This window comes from Phyllobates terribilis, unplaced genomic scaffold (genome assembly GCF_046119375.1).
Source record: "Phyllobates terribilis strain yellow unplaced genomic scaffold, ASM4611937v1 Scaffold_3__8_contigs__length_932513732, whole genome shotgun sequence".
NCBI lineage: Eukaryota > Metazoa > Chordata > Amphibia > Anura > Dendrobatidae > Phyllobates > Phyllobates terribilis.
This window is the reverse complement of record NW_027362763.1, coordinates 880,097,741-880,114,705: the sequence shown is the minus strand read 5'-3', so window position 1 is coordinate 880,114,705 and position 16,965 is coordinate 880,097,741. Positions and strand designations below refer to the sequence as shown.

The 16,965-nt window shown below is 41.3% G+C and overlaps 1 protein-coding gene across 1 annotated transcript in view; it reads left to right on the top strand.

Moving 5' to 3' along the window:
* The first annotated feature begins 693 nt into the window (after window positions 1–693).
* CUNH1orf198 (chromosome unknown C1orf198 homolog) overlaps window positions 694–16,965 on the top strand; it is a 30,632-nt gene continuing 14,360 nt past the window's right edge. Inside the window, exons 1-2 of the mRNA XM_073672660.1 lie at window positions 694–1,237; window positions 10,683–10,733. Of these exons, the coding sequence (XP_073528761.1) occupies window positions 896–1,237; window positions 10,683–10,733 (393 nt within the window). The 5' untranslated portion in view covers window positions 694–895. The remainder of the gene's footprint in view (window positions 1,238–10,682; window positions 10,734–16,965) is intronic.

The following is a 16,965-nucleotide window of genomic DNA, read 5'->3' as shown; positions in this document are numbered from 1 at the left end:
CCACCAAGCGATGCCTAGGCACTCTTCTTTGCTTTTCAGGTGAATGGAGCAGTGTGCACAGAGCCCAACCTGTATGGGGGCACCTGATAGTGACCGGCCAATCCCGAGCACTGTGTCTGACAACTGCCCTATTACCATCCCTAAAACTAAAAAAGCACAATAATCTGATCCAGGCATGGCGGTATATAAACCTGACTGCCAGTAATGATGCCAGGGTGCTCAGTAAGTGAGTTTGTGCCTTTCTGGGCAGTTTCCACATCACAACTGCTCTGTTATCACCTCTATTGGTGGTTGGCACAAGAGTGCAGCGGGCACTGTGTAAAGCCACGTTCACACGTTCAGTATTTGGTCAGTTTTTTACCTCAGTATTTGTAAGCCAAAACCAGGAGTGGGTGAAAAATGTAGAAGTGGTTATGTGTTTCTATTATACTTTTCCTCTGATTGTTCCACTCCTGGTTTTGGCTTATAAATACTGAGATAAAATACTGACCAAATACTGATAGTGTGAATGTGGTTTTACACTGCTTCTCCCGCAGCACTTGTAGGTGATAACATTGGATTCTGCATTAATGGGTGCCCTCATATAATAATTGTCAGGTTTATGTGTGGAAGCATCTGTCACAATGGTGTGGTAGGGGCAGGCTGGCACCAGGGGGCTGGAGGGGGCAGTGCTGAGCTGAGAGGAAGCCTCATATAAGGAGGCATGGAGGCCGGCGTGTGTGTATGTGGAGGGAGGAGGAGGGAAGGAGAATAAAGGAAGTGACTGTCCCTGCAGACTGTCCAGGAGCTGAGGGAGGAGGACTGTGCGGCTCAGGGCTGCTCCTCGTCTGCTCGGTGCCAGTGGAGCTGCAGGCTGCCAGGGACAGTGACACAGCCCACACAAAGGACACAGGAGATGGCTTCTATGGCGGCGGCAATAGCCGCAGCCCGGATCTCGGTGTCGGGGAACCGGCCCCTGGACGAGAAGGAGAGGAACAGATTTGCCTATTTTTCCTCCCTGAACTCCATGGCGAAGAAGATCATGCAGGACAAGGAGCGGGTGCGGGAGCGCTATGGTGCCCAGTGGGAGAAGATGCCGCCCAAGGAGCAGGACGAAGCCATAGACAAGAGCATGGTGGACCCGGAGCTGCAGAAGAGATATGCCCTGCACCGGGGCCCCGGCCACACCGACACCGTGCCCTGCTACCCGGTGCTCAAGAGCCAGACCGGGCAGAAGGTGGTGCACTTTGGGGAGGAGGTAGGTGCTGTGCCAGGGAGGTGGGCACCACATAGACCCCATGGATGGGGGTCACAGACTTATGGGATAACAGCCTGTCATTAGTGCCCTGTCATTAATATGGCTGGCTTCACACATTGCGTTTTTTTCCGCACTTAAAATCCACAGTAGCAGCACAGTGGGCGAGTTAGGCTGTGTGCCCACGTAGCGTTTTACAAGCGTTTTTGATGCGGAATTTCCGCAGCGGAAACGCTTGTAAAATGCTTGGTAACCCGCACCCCATGATCCCCAATGGGTTTCCGCAACTTCTATGCACATGCTGCGGATTTTTCCGCAGCGTTTATGCCGCGTTCAAAAATCCGCAGCATGTCATTTAATTTTGCGTTTCCGCATGCAGAATTGCCTTTGTCCAATGCATAAAAAACGCAAGGCAATTCCGCATGTGGAAAACGCGTGATAAACGCGCGAAAAAAGCGCGATAAACGCGTGCGGAATTCCGCATGCGTTTTTCCGGGAGAGGACTTGCATTTATGCAGCAGAAATTTTCTGCTTCATAAATGCAACGTGGGCACATAGCCTTATGCTTCATCTCCTACACTCGATGCGTTTCTTTTGTTGCATTCTTCTATCCGCACGTCCCATGTTTGTGCAGAATCAGCGCGTATTTCACCCTTTGAAAAGAAAAGGAGAAATCTGCTCCAAATCAGCAGCAAAATCAGATTCTGCTGCAGAAAAATCTGCCCTAAATACACAAATAGAGAACCTCTGCCTAAAGGGTGCTAACCCTCACATCTACCTGAAATCTATCGCTCTCTGTTATCAGCCTCCAATCCCAGTCACTAGTATGAGGGGATATTTCCAGGGTGGTCTCCATTCAGGCACTGTGTGTGACAGCAGTCGCTGGGGTCTGCTTGGCTGTATCCCTTTAAGTAGTATATTTTGTGTATAGAGGAGTATTGCAGGTGTGGGGGACACAGAAGAGGAAACCACAGAAAAGTGAATGTGTAATATTCAGGATGGATCAGAGGATTTTATTGTCACCCCTCATCTGTCATAGATGTAATAGGACAATAACATGTCACTGGCACTGACATAGTTAAAGGGATGGGTCAGAAATCTGCCTGTAACATGTGTCCCGTCACACCCGCCTGATGTCACAATGTTGGGGACCACACGGTGAGAGAGGTGGGGACCTACAGGATCTGCTTATAATACAAATATTATGGGACAAACCACATCATGTTTACATGGCAATATGAGGCTTCGTAGCGTGGGCTCCATCATTGGTTACAGGCCTGGAAAACGTCTACACTCTTAATTTATTAAATAGGCGTTTGGACCCTATTACACCCCATAAAATGATAGATCTGTCATATGCTTCCTGGTAGAAATCTTGATGACAGTGTGAACAGATCGTTATTTTTAAATATTATCATCATCCGTAATGAACATGTTCCACAAGGGGGTAATACTGTGGGCGATCAGTCTGGGCGGCTGCCTGGCCACACACAGATCAGCGTGGTCGCCCTCTATGCCACCGATCAGCCCTGAGTGCACAAGGGCACCCAGTATATTTGCTTCACCTGTAATTTATTTTCAGTCCATTTTTACTCTTGCAGTACAGGAATAACCTGTTGCTAGATGGAAACCACCAACAAGTAGGCTACCCATAGTCTTGTGGACATTACTAGAAATAAATAAGGCATTCAGACACAGATATCGGCCATCCACAGCATTTCACTATCACCTACTCAAAGTGGTCATCAACCTGCTCCATTATGGGGGTGTAAAATGATTCAACTAGAGCACCCATTTCTAACTCTGGTCCGTCGGCCAAATTTGGCCCCCAAGGTGATTATATTTGGCCTGCAATGCTGCCATTGTATTCTGTATGGAGGACTATGTGGGGGCCCATTATACTGTATGGAGGACTATGTGGGAGCCCATTATACTGTATGGAGGACTATGTAGGGCCCATTATTCTGTATGGAGGACTATGTGGGGGCCCATTATACTGTATGGAGGACTATGTAGGGCCCATTATTCTGTATGGAGGACTATGTGGGGCCCTGTATACTGTATGGAGGACTATGTGGGGGCCCATTATTCTGTATGGAAGACTATGTGGGGGCCCATTATTCTGTATGGAAGACTATGTGGGGGCCTATTATTCTGTATGGAGGACTATGTGGGGGCCCATTATTCTGCATGGAGGACTATGTGGGGGCCCATTATACTGTATGGAGGACTATGTGGGGGCCCATTATTCTGTATGGAGGACTATGTGGGGGCCCATTATACTGTATGGAGGGCTGTATGGAATGATAAGAAAAAACTTTCTGAACTGTAGGATTTTTTTTTTTTTAAATAAATATCAAGGTTGGCCCGCGAATTTGTCCAAGTTTTTAATTTTGGCTCTGTGTATTTGATTTTGACTTCTCTGAACTAGAGGGTCCTGTGTCATATTGGCGGAGATGGGAAAGCGAGTTGGCATAATGTATATAATAAGAAGAATAAATATACTGTATTTTGACTATATTTTTCAGATAAGTCTGTTTGTTCTGTTCAGTAGCATCTAAGGCATCTATCTACGTGTAATGACTGAGGGAGAGGGCTCCTTCTGTCACCCCATGATGTGATTGTGTGGCACTGACGACTTTCTATATCAGGCAAAGCCTTCCATGGCTGTACGCCTATTAGGGCTTAATCACACGATTACAGTTCATGTATTTTTCCTTTTTGTTAATTATGAAAAAAACAAACGTGCCAATGCACATGATTTCTTTATATGCATGTTTTGATGTGATTTCTTTTTTATTATACCGCACGTTCCAACTCTCCCTACAGTTTCTAGTCTGTAGAAGTTCATGGATCATATTAAAAAAGCACACTCTGTTTTTGGCTGATTCACATGTACATATTCATTAATTTTTTTTTTTATCATAAATATTTCTGCAACTTTACAAACAAACAAATAATTTTAATCCTAAAATCATAAGAAATGTGGATGAAAAGAGACAACTCATAGCAATATGGAACAAATACGATATGGAAATGAAATAAAAACATTTTTAATTAAAAAAAAAAAAATCTCTTTTTTGGGCATCTGTGTTTTGATAATTCAAAAAGATTATAATTCGGAAGGTCGATGTCCCCACCACCGCCTGTGAAGTTACAGAGATCCAGAAAGCTTGGCGTCCAGAGCAGGCAAATCTCCTTCACGAAAACCAAAAAAACCTGGTGTCTTTGTTAAAAATTCTTAGATAATTTTATTGATAATCCATTTAAAAAATAGCAGGATAGCGATACATGTTGACGCTTTACGACTTGGCAGTCTTAATCGTAACATTTACTCATCAACATTAGTGATGAGCGAGTACGTTTGATTAACCCTTTCGGCGAGTACCGAGTATCTTCAGCGTACTCGTGATATGTTTGAATCACTCCTGTGTGCATGATTTGCGACTGTTTGACAGCTTTAATACATGTGAGGAATGTGTTTCTTAAGCATTCCTCACATGTAATAAAGCTGTCAAACAGTTGCAAATCATGCACACGGGAGCGATTCAAACATATCACGAGTACGCTGAAGATACTCGGTACTCGCCTGAGCATAGTCGCCGAAAGGGTTAACCGAACATACTTGCTCATCACTAATCCTCATGTTTGACTGTCCTGCTATTTTTTAAATGGATTATCAATAAAATTATCTAAGAATTTTTAACTGAGATACCAGTTTTTTTTTGTTTTGTTTTGTTTTCTTGAACATCTGTATTTGATCTATATTTTCATATCGAAAGGTCTGGCCTACCTAATAGATTTCCAGTTAGGTAATTACTGACAGACCGTAATCCTTTCATATAATAACTACACCGAATACATTACATAAGCAATCAGCCGATCTCATTATGGCGCATCGTATTCGGACTAAGCAAAAAATGTAATGAAAAAGAAATAAGGGATTACATTAAAAAAAAAAAAAAGTGGTATTATTTTGCAAAAGTTTTAAAGGGGTTGTCCGGTCTTAAGCTACAGGTCTGCAGTCACTCTGTACGACTGCATACTTGTGAATCCTCACATCACGCGCACTGCACACTACGAGGATTCTCCAGTGTCTGTGGCGGTCGTGTGATCGCAAGTATGTGATTTGCACAGATGCGGTCACCTGCCGACTAGATGTGCCCGGCCTCACTCAATGCAAGTGTTTTGAGTGTGGCCGGACACAGTCTAGTCGGAATGTGGCTGGGAGTATGCATATTCCATATTTGAGGTCACATAACTACCTGATCCCTTCACCAGAACTGGACAATCCTCACAGTATAAGTGATGTGAGGATTCAGAAGTCTGTAGTCACATTGAGTGACTGCAGATTTGTAGCTTAAGACCGGACAGCCCCTTTAAGATAAAACAAATACATGGCATTGCCTCAATCCTGATGACTCCTATACTAAAAATATTTTTCTTGCATTCATGACCTCCCCCAAAAAATACTAAAAATTATTCAATGATGTGGTTAATTCAAATTTTTTTAAAAAAACGTTATTTATTTTTTAGCCCCTTCAGCGTATTTGAACCCAAGATTGCTTGATCTTTGTACTTCAATTTTACAGTGCATACTACTATAGTATTGTAGTATACAGTTTAGTCAAAACAAGGTTCGCCTATGTAACCCAGTCATAGGCCTTAAGGGGCCATGACAACTGAACGGCACCCTGCGTCACACACTAGGAAGGGGTTAATAAATGTAGCTTATCCTGGACAGAAAATGAAATGTACACCAGTTATGAGTGGGCATAGATTTGCTCTAAACTCCAGGCTACTTTTTAAAACAGAAGAAAGTCACAATTTTTTGTCCTAATATGACTAGTGCGATTGCCTCTATGGCTTTTGGAGTAAAAAAACCTGGTGAGAAAATTTAAAAAATATGTTTGTCGTAATTGTACCAACCGTTATTGTTAACATAGAGATTATGACAAATAATGAATGGTGTAATTTAAGGGGTGACCGTCGTTTTACACTTTATCTCATAAATCCGTAATAGACATGAAAATCAGCAACTTTGTAATCTTCCTCCTTCTGGACTGATCTTTCCCTCTCACTTCATGGGTAAAAGCTGTAAAATCTATATTCAGTGAAAACAGATGTTCTCATTAGAGATAGGAGGTAACAGTTGGTGCTTTTAAAATTCTATGGAGGGAATTGCTAGAGGCAGACAGGCGTCCATAGAACTTTGAGCACCAACTGTCACCTCCTATCTCCATAATGGGAACGTCTGTACTCACTGAAGACACACTTTACCTCTCAAGGAACGGCAGTTTTTTTCCAGCAAAAAGGTAATAAAAGCTAATCAATAACTTATATACAGATATATATTAAAATTGTACCATTTAAAACAACAATGCCTCGTGCAAAAGAAACTCCAAGCCTTTACATATCAGTAGAAAAAGAAAAAGTAATGGCTTTCTACATATGACAGTGTAAAAAAAATACTGTGTTTATTATTATTATTATTATTTATTATTATAGCGCCATTTATTCCATGGCGCTTTACATGTAATAGGGATATACATAGCAAAAACATTTACATAATCTTAACAAAACAAGTCAGTGACTGGTACAGGAGGAGCGAGGACCCTGCCCGCGAGGGCTCACAGTCTACAAGGGATGGGTGAGGATACAGTAGGTGAGGGTAGAGGAGGTCATGCAGTAATGTGGTGGAGCGGTGGTTACTGCAGGTTGTAGGCTTGTCGGAAGAGGTAGGTCTTCAGGTTTCTTTTGAATATGGCATTTCTTCCCTTCTGAGCTTTGCACTGTGCCTCAAAAGTAGTTTTCGACCACATATGGTGTATTGGTGTACTCAGGAGAAATTTCACAACAAATCTAGAGTCCATTCTTAAGATCTGGGTTCTTAAACACCAAAATTGGCTCAATGTATAAGGGGTTAAGTTTGGATTATCCCAGTGATGTATGGTTTGCTCATACAATGTCCTCTGTGTGATTGAGCTTAAAATACTCCTGTCACCTTGAATCTACTTCCCGATGATGTATAATAACAGTGCCGGACAATGTAATATGGGGAGGTTGTGATGACAAGGTCTTGTGCGCAGGTAGTTCTAGCCAGGATTATGGGAAGACACAGGGCAGTTGTGCTTCTCTGTTCTATAACGTGGGTCAGTACTAAAGCCACAATGTCTATGCATTTTTTTTTTAAATTTGGATTTAGTTGATCTTGAAAGGTACTGATCCTCCTAGGGAATACAGTACAGACCAAAAGTTTGGACACCTCTTCTCATTTAAAGATTTTTCTGTATTTTCATGACTATGAAAATTGTACATTCACACTGAAGGCATCAAAACTATGAATTAACACATGTGGAATTATATACTTAACAAAAAAGTGTGAAACAACTGAAAATATGTCTTATATTCTAGGTTCTTCAAAGTAGCCACCTTTTGCTATTTTTTTTATTTTTTTTTAATGAAGATTGTGCTATACAAAAAATAAAAAAAAATGGCAATTTGTTTTTGTTTTTCTTTTTAAAAGTGCACGTAACATAAAAAGCTACTTTAAACTATAGATAACTTTCTGGTGATATATTCCCTTTCTCCAGTACATTCAAGAGCAAATAAATCCAAATAACATATAGACATGGACCCTTTATTCCATTCCAGTCTGCATGATTAAGGTATCTGAAGACAGGGCTTCAACTCCTTGAATACAAATAAAAGCCATTTGCACACAAGCATTAAACTTCTTTTTAAGTAAAATAGGCTTTTAAGAAGACATTGACAACCTCCAGAAGTGGATGTGTCAGGTAGTGGTGTCAGGTAGCATTTGACAGGTCCTCTTGCAGGTTTAACTGTCATTTAAAAACTTTTGACATGTAATAGAGACATGACAAAAATTTTCATTAGTGCTGGTCCAGACACTGAGACCCTCAGAATCTCTAAAACAAAGACGCAGAAGAGCTCAGCTGGGCGTTGTGTTTCTCTGACATTGAAGACTAACCCAATGAAATGATTTGTGTGTAGCTAATAATGGTCAAATTATTATTATTTTAAACTTCCATAGTAAACTCTAAATAATAGAGATCCAACTTGGCCTTCTATTGTCTGGCCACCTTTGGGTAAGTTGGAAGTATAGGATGCCACACTGAAGATTTGGGATTCCCTACAATCTTGAAAGCGCTGAGGAAGCTGTGGAGTGTTTTGTGTGCTCTGCAGCCTGAGAGCCATCTGTCCTGGTAATTTCAGAGCCTTTACAGAACACAGCAATTATACAGCAGGGATGATACATTATTTAACATCCTAGGCTCTACCTTTCTGTAACTTTTGAAGTATTGTATGTTTCAAGTCTTATTGGAATTAAAGAAACAGCTTACATCTCAATAGAATGCTCCCCTCTTTTAGCTAGTGTGGCTTGTGCTGAGGCTGGTTTAGCTGTCCATGAATTTATCTGAGTGGCCACATCTTACAGTTTCATCAAATTTTGGTGGGATCTTCCTCTACTTAAATTTTTTTTTTAACTTTCCATTTTTTTGTATAATAATAGAAATGAGTAATTTTAACATTGATAGGCAAATCCTGCTCATTGAATTTCTGTTTCTAGATCTCTAGATGTCAGGCTCTCTATTGTAAAAAGACCCAACTTTACTGTGGGCAGCATTTTATAGTTGTTATCCCTCACTGGGTGAGTTGGATTCGCTAAGGGATGGGTCTGAATGAGAAGCACATAAGCCAGATGGCACATGGAGCTGGGTACGGTAGACTGCATGTGAAGCAGCAGAGCTAATAATATGGATGGGTACCATCTAACAGCACAGCCGAGGGCGGACAGGAAACTTGGAGCAGCAGAGTCGAGTGTGTGAACAGGCATCCTGGATTAGCAGAGCCGAGTTTGAAGCATAGCAGGGATGAGTCTGTCAGGAGGCACACTTTGAGATGTATGTAACGAAGCCCTGTGATAAAATAGAGTTGGGTTTGTCTTGTGGCACATAGCGTTCAAAAACTTGGTATTTAGTGAAGACCTCAAACTGCCTGAATACTCAGGCGATATGCTGCCACCTGAGCCAACCGAAAAGCCTAGGGGAATAACGTCACTGATGCTCACTGAGTTACTGCGCACGAGCATAGGTAGTCCGCCAACAGGGAAGGAGGTAGCAGGAGGTGAGTAACAATGGCAAATAGATACTCCTCTGTTTTGGACAAAACCTCACAAGAGGAGTCATCTGTGTGCGTTAAATAAAAGTATTGTATAATATAAAGTATAAAATGATTGTGTTGTCCATGATTTAAATGTGATAATGTTGCCATCATAAATGATAGGAATGACTGGTCTGTCAGTGCTGGACTATAAGAGAATTGCTTACAACCTACAGGAGGTCATATTTTTTTAATCTCATAATAAACCCTCACATATAAATCCAGACTGACACGTAATAATCATTGAAGTATCTTTTATGCAAAGTTTTATTTAAAGCAGAAGCAGCTAAAAGAAAACCTAAGTACATACCCAAGGCGTCCTCTGCGGCTTCCCGTCGCACATGCTTGGCACCACAATAATACAAACATGGAATCGAGAGCGCATTTTTCTGGTTGTCCTCCTGCTCTGTTCAAAAGTGTAGTAGAGTAAACCTATATTTAGATGTGACATCAGCTCTGTAATTTAGTTAGAGCGTCTTTCATTTATATTTTATGGCTTCTCCAACACCAATCACTTATAAAAACATATATCTAAAGTCAGTTTTAGTAACTAGCCTTTCGGAAGCTATCAGTATATTACATTGGGATAATAATAGGAGTCCCAAAATATGATCTCAAAATGCAACCAATTGAAATTCAAAGTGGTAAATATCAAACTGAAAAGGAGCCATATTTTATATAAAAAAGTGAAACGCTACACTTCAGAGGTAAAAAAGTATTGTGTTTGATAAGTAGCAGAATTTTCTTTTTCAAAAGTAACAACTGAAAGTGCAACCACGATGGTTAAATGCTCCATAAGGTAAAGTGGCAGGGAGTTTTTCTCCCGATTCCTGTCAGTGACTTGTATAAAGTGTATCACCTGATGAAGACGGTCTGTGTGCTGTCGAAACGCGTTGTGAATTATACAAGGTTTTTTAATAAAAGGTCTCAATTGACCATCTACCCCTGTCTTATTCAGCGTTTTTTTATCCCCATCCATCACCCTAGCGCTTAAGATCACTGGCATACTCGTATTACTTTCTATTGTATAAAGTGTTTGGCTTTTGAACTCAGTTTATTAGGAGAACCAGGCCCCTCCGGTAGCTTAGAGTCAGCTGATGGAAAGAGGGGCCATCCTCCTGCAACTGTCGAAACATCAAAGCTTACACTAGGAACTCCAAGATATTGCAACCACTCTAAAAAAAAAAAAGTGTAATCGGGACCTAAAATGTAGTGAATGTTTTATTGCCAGAATATTTACATTTATTGCTTTTTTCTTTTGTAGGATATTACTTGGCAAGATGAACATTCTGCACCATTTTCCTGGGAAACTAGAGTAAGTGTTAGCTTATATTTATTTCAAGTGTGCGAGACATTTTGTTTGATCACAAAGAAAATAAAATGACCTTGTTATTTGAGTTTTCACACTTGCCCGTTAATAAGATGCTTATTAAAAGTAAAACTTCTTTGGACACTACTTTAGTTAAAATATTAGATTGTGAGATAATATCAGCCCAGGGGTGGATATACCATTGCTGCACAGGGGCTCAACAGTAAAGGGGCCCACTTTTTCCCCCAAAGCAACCAGCAGCTTCTTTCACAGACTCATAAGGGGGTCCACTTTATGACGAGCTAATAGGGTTGCAATATATTACAGGAGCTGGAGAGCAAAAAGTCCAATAGGGTCTTATCCGGTATAAAATTAAGAGAGGTTAGCATAAACCTTTTAACAATAACAGTATGAAGGCATAGGATTATAGCTGCTGCAGGTCCACAAGTCATCCAAACGGTGCACTAGATAAAAAACAAAGAGTTGATATTAAGATCCAGGATACATAAACTATAAATGTGGTTTTATTATCCACGCTTTTCGAGGTTGACAACCTTCTTCCTCAAGTTATAACCACATATTCTCCAATGTCGGTGCCGGGATCATTCTTGCTAAGCAGACAGAATTTTGAGTGGACGACCCCTTTAAATTGTCAATACAAGATACTAGTAAAGTACAGATGTGCCGCTGTCTAGGTTGTTCCATGAACTATAACTCTATATTTGGCTTTACATAGACCTGGACCTTTTACATTTTTGCCAGTCTCTCTGGTTCTTCTCTCAGTTAATGTTCAGGTACAAAGAGACAGAATCAGTTTCCTTTCTCTTTGCTATTTAAAATTCTCCAGCCTGCCAAACTAAACAGCTTCTTCTGGTCACAAGAGGCCTTGGATGCTTGTGAAATAGTATATATTCCGACTAACTGAATAACATGTAAAAATAGACTTCTGAGCTTTCCGCCTTTATAACTGGGAAAAACTGAATTTAATTTTTTAGTCTTAAAGGCTATGGATATCTCCATCTTTTTTATTTCATTTTATGTATCATGAAGAGAAACATTTCTTTAACAGGTTTCAGTTAAAATTGTTAACTGTTTTGTAGCTTGCATGTATTAAAATACATTACAAGCTGCTCAATGCTGTTCATTGTCAATCCCAACAGGCGGTGTAAGTCAGTCCCTCTTGTTTTCCCCTAAATGTTAATCTAAGCTCAATTCTGATTGTAATTTGATATGATCAGAACTAAGCACTACTCCAGCCTTTTTTTTTTTTTTTTATCTTCACGCTGGGGTGGTGCCAGTGCCACTGCAGGGGTGGTGCCAGTGCCACTGCAGGCCAGCTGGCCATGCCATCTGCAGGCCAGCTGGCAATGCCATCTGCCGTCTTCCCGGCTCCACTCCCTTCTCGCGCTCTTGTGACTACAACTTCTGCCTGACTAGAAGTCAGAAGTAATGGTCACAAGCTCTCAATCTAAGTTTTTGAGAGCCTTGTTGTGACTTCTGGCTCACCCAGCAAACACTGAAACGATTCGGCAGGTTACAACCTGTAGGAAACTGACCGAAGCGGTTCCGATTACAGCAGAAGGTGGTAGCCGCCAAGATACTAGATGCAAGTTTGATCAGTGGCGCCACACCAGCAGTAAAATAAAAAATTACTCTAGAGTGGTGCTTTAAGCTTAAATTTACATTCAGATAGAGACTGTCACTGACATCTAATGGCATCAAGCAGCTTGCAGTGTGTTGTAAGCTACCATGATACTCAATGTAGTTTGTAAATTGAAGGTATATCATAAAAGGAATCTGTCAGTAGGATCAGCCATTCTAAGCCGTCTAAATGGCCGTGCAGGTCATAGGAATAAAATGATACCTTAATATCTACGATCCAATGTCTTTTTCCAGAAAAATCCATAATTTTCTTAATACAGTACAGACCAAAAGTTTGGACACACCTAATTTAAAGATTTTTCTGTATTTTCATGACTATGAAAAATGTACATTCACACTGAAGGCATCAAAACTATGAATTAACACATGTGGAATTATATACTTAACAAAAAAGTGTGAAACAACTGAAAATATGTCTTATATTCTAGGTTCTTCAAACTAGCCACCTTTTGCTTTGATGACTGCTTTGCACACTCTTGGCATTCTCTTGATGAGCTTCAAGAGGTAGTCACCGGAAATGGTCTTCCAACAATCTCGAAGGAGTTCCCAGAGATGCTTAGCACTTGTTGGCCCTTTTGTCTTCACTCTGCGGTCCAGCTCACCCCAAACCATCTCGATTGGGTTCAGGTCTGGTGACTGTGGAGGCCAGGTCATCTGGCGTAGCACCCCATCACTCTCCTTCTTGGTCAAATAACCCTTACACATCCTGGAGGTGTGTTTGCGGTCATTGTCCTGTTGAAAAATAAATGATGGTCCAGCTAAATGCAAACCGGATGGAATAGCGTGCCGCTGCAAGATGCTGTGGTAACCATGCTGGTTCTGTATGCCTTCAGTTTTGAATAAATCCCCAACAGTGTCACCAGCAAAGCACCCCCACACCATCACACCTCCTCCTCCATGCTTCACGGTGGGAACCAGGCATGTAGAGTCCATCGTTCACCTTTTCTGCGTTGCACAAAGACACGGTGGTTGGAACCAAAGATCTCAAATTTGGATTTATCAGACCAAAGCACAGATTTCTACTGGTCTAATGTCCATTCCTTGTGTTCTTTAGCCCAAACAAGTCTCTTCTGCTTGTTGCCTGTCCTTAGCAGTGGTTTCCTAGCAGCTATTTTACCATGAAGGCCTGCTGCACAAAGTCTCCTCTTAACAGTTGTTGTAGAGATGTGTCTGCTGCTAGAACTCTGTGTGGCATTGACCTGGTCTATAATCTGAGCTGCTGTTAACCTGCGATTTCTGAGGCTGGTGACTCAGATAAACTTATCCTCAGAAGCAGAGGTGACTCTTGGTCTTCCTTTCCTGGGGCGGTCCTCATGTGAGCCAGTTTCTTTGTAGCACTTGATGGTTTTTGCAACTGCACTTGCGGACACTTTCAAAGTTTTCCCAATTTTTCTCACTGACTGACCTTCATTTCTTAAAGTAATGATGGCCACTTGTTTTTCTTTACTTAGCTGCTTTTTTCTTGCCATAATACAAATTCTAACAGTCTATTCAGTAGGAATATCAGCTGTGTATCCACCAGACTTCTGCACAACACAACAAATGGTCCCAACCCCATTTATAAGGCAAGAAATCCCACTTATTAAACCTGACAGGGCACACCTGTGAAGTGAAAACCATTTCCGGTGACTACCTCTTGAAGCTCATCAAGAGAATGCCAAGAGTGTGCAAAACAGTCATCAAAGCAAAATTTGGCTACTTTGAAGAACCTAGAATATAAGACATATTTTCAGTTGTTTCACACTTTTTTGTTAAGTATATATTTCCACATGTGTTTAATTCATAGTTTTGATGCCTTCAGTGTGAATGTACAATTTTCATAGTCATGAAAATACAGAAAAATCTTTAAATGAGAAGGTGTGTCCAAACTTTTGGTCTGTACTGTATGTAAATAAGCTATTACTCATGGGCCGGACAATAAATAAATAAATAATCTTTTTATTTATATAGCGCCAACATATTCCGCAGCGCTTTACAATTCAGACAATTTACAGACATTATGGGCTCTGTCCCCATTTGGGGCTCACAATCTAGATTCCCTATCAGTATGTCTTTGGAGTGTGGGAGGAAACCAGAGAACACGGAAGAAACTCACACAAACACGGGGAGAACATACAAACTCCTTTCAGTTGTTGTTCTTGGTGGGATTTGAACCCAGGACCCCAGCGCTGCAAGGCTGTAATGCTAACCACTGAGCCACCGTGCTGCCCTGATGACAAAGATCAGCATGAGAATCTGCCTTCCGGAGCTTATTTTAAATGAAAGGAGGTGTTACCAGTGTGAGACATGTAACTAACACAGGACACTAGAGCTGAACTGAGCTTGTGAATACACCCTTGCAGCTATGATCTCCTACATGTGGCAGCCGGGTGCCTACATTTAAAATCAGGGCTGTGGAGTTGGTGTCTATTTGGACCAACTCCGACTCCTAAAATATATAAATTGGTACAGTAGTTCAATGCAGGATGTGGTGTAACTATTTTCAGAAGAATTTGGGAAAGTTATGAAATGTCCTATAAGGCTATGTTCACACTAGGCGCTTTTTTATGCAACTTTTCAGCTGCGTTTTACAATACCAGCAAAGTCTATGGGATTTCAGAAATCTCATGCAAACGGCTTGTTTTTTTGTCCTCAGTATCTTGTGCTTTGCATGGCTTTTTGCACAATAGAGCATGTCACTTCTTTCAGCATTTTTCACCCATTGAAAGCAATAAATAGTGGAAAAAATGCTGCAAAAAAATGCAGGTATCAGGTTTTGCTGCATTTTAGTGAAAAAAGCAAGTACAGCATTATGTGAAACCCATTATTCTTGTGATTTTTCTCAGGTTTAAACCACCTGAGATGGCAGTTAGGATATGTACAGTTTAATTAAATGAGTGATGCCTACAAAGTAAACATTGGCAAACCAAGGTGTGAGATTGAACAATACCTGTGGCCCACCAAGGTGTGAAAGTGAATGATGCCTCAGCAACTCTATGGCAGACCAAAGTGTGAAAGTAAATAGTGTCCTACAAACTCAGTGCTCTGCCAGTGTCTTAGGTAAACTATTCCTGAACAATTCACCTCCCCCCACTGTTACATTTGTAATTCTGGTTAATATGGCTTCACATGTCTTGCATTGGTGATCTGTGTTCATGCTGTAGTGGAAGCAAAGCAGAGCTTTGGGATCCTGAAAAACGCACCAAAACAGCAACAAAAAAAAAAACACTCCAAAACCTGCGTTTTTGACACTGCTTCTTTTCTGCCAATGGAGCAGGTTTTGCTGCAGAAAAAAAAGCTGAAAAAAGGCCTAGTGAGAAATAGCCTTAACCCCTTTACAGCCTGTGCCGTATTAGTATGTACAGGCTGTAATCCCCCGGTTCAGTGAGGGCTCCGGCGCTGAGCCCGCACTGAACTGGGCACATGTCAGCTGATTATTACCGCTGACATGTGCCCGCAACAGCCGCGGGTGGAATCACGATCCACCCGCGGCTGTTAACATGTTAAATGCCGCTGTCAATCTCTGACAGCGGCATTTAACAGCGCCGCGCCGGAAGTGCGTCACTTACCCCGCCCATCGGTGACCCCGTCACGTGATCGCGGGTCTTACCCCGCCCATCGGTGACCCCGTCACGTGATCGCGGGTCACCGATTGGTGGGCGTGACAACCCTGGGTCTGCAGCAGACTCCAGTGGTTGTCATAAGCTGGTCGCTATGAGCGCCACCTAGTGGTCGGCGCTCATAGCGCAGGACCATTTCTGCTACATACAGGTGATCTGCTGATTATCTGTATGTAGCAGAGGCGATCAGACAAGTGCTGCTTTTAGTCTCCTATGGAGACTATAGAAGCAAGCAAAAAGTGAAAAAAAAAGTTTTTAAAAATATTAAAAAAATATAAACGTTTAAATCACCCCCCTTTCGCCCCATTCAAACTAAAATAATAATAAAAAAAAACACATACACATATTTGGTATCACCGCGTTCAGAATCGCCCGATCTATCAATATAAAAAAATAATTAATCCGATCGGTAAACGGCGTAACGAGAAAAAAATTCTAAACACCAGAATTACGTTTTTTGGTTGCCGCAACATTGCAATAAAATGCAATAACGGGCGATCAAAACATCGGATCTACCCCAAAATGGTATCAATAAAAACTTCAGCTCGGCGTGCAAAAAAATAAGCCCTCACCCGGCCCCAGATCCCGAAAAATTGAGACGCTACGGGTCTTGGAAAATGGCGCCATTTTTTTTTTTCTTACCAAACTTTGGAATTTTTTTTCACCACTTAAATAAAAAAGAACCTATACATGTTTGGTAGCTACGAACTCGTAATGACTTGGAGAATCATAATGGCAGGTCAGCTTTAGCATTTAGTGAACATGGTGAAAAAAATTTAAAAAAAAACATCTGTGGTATTGCACTTTTTTTGCAATTTCACCGCACTTGGAATTTTTTTCCTGTACACAATATGGTAAAACTATTAATGGCATTGAAAAGTACAACATGTCCCGCAAAAAAATAAGCCCTCACACTGCCATATTGACCAAAAAATAAAAACGCTATGGCTCTGGAAACAAGGGGAGCAAAAAAACAG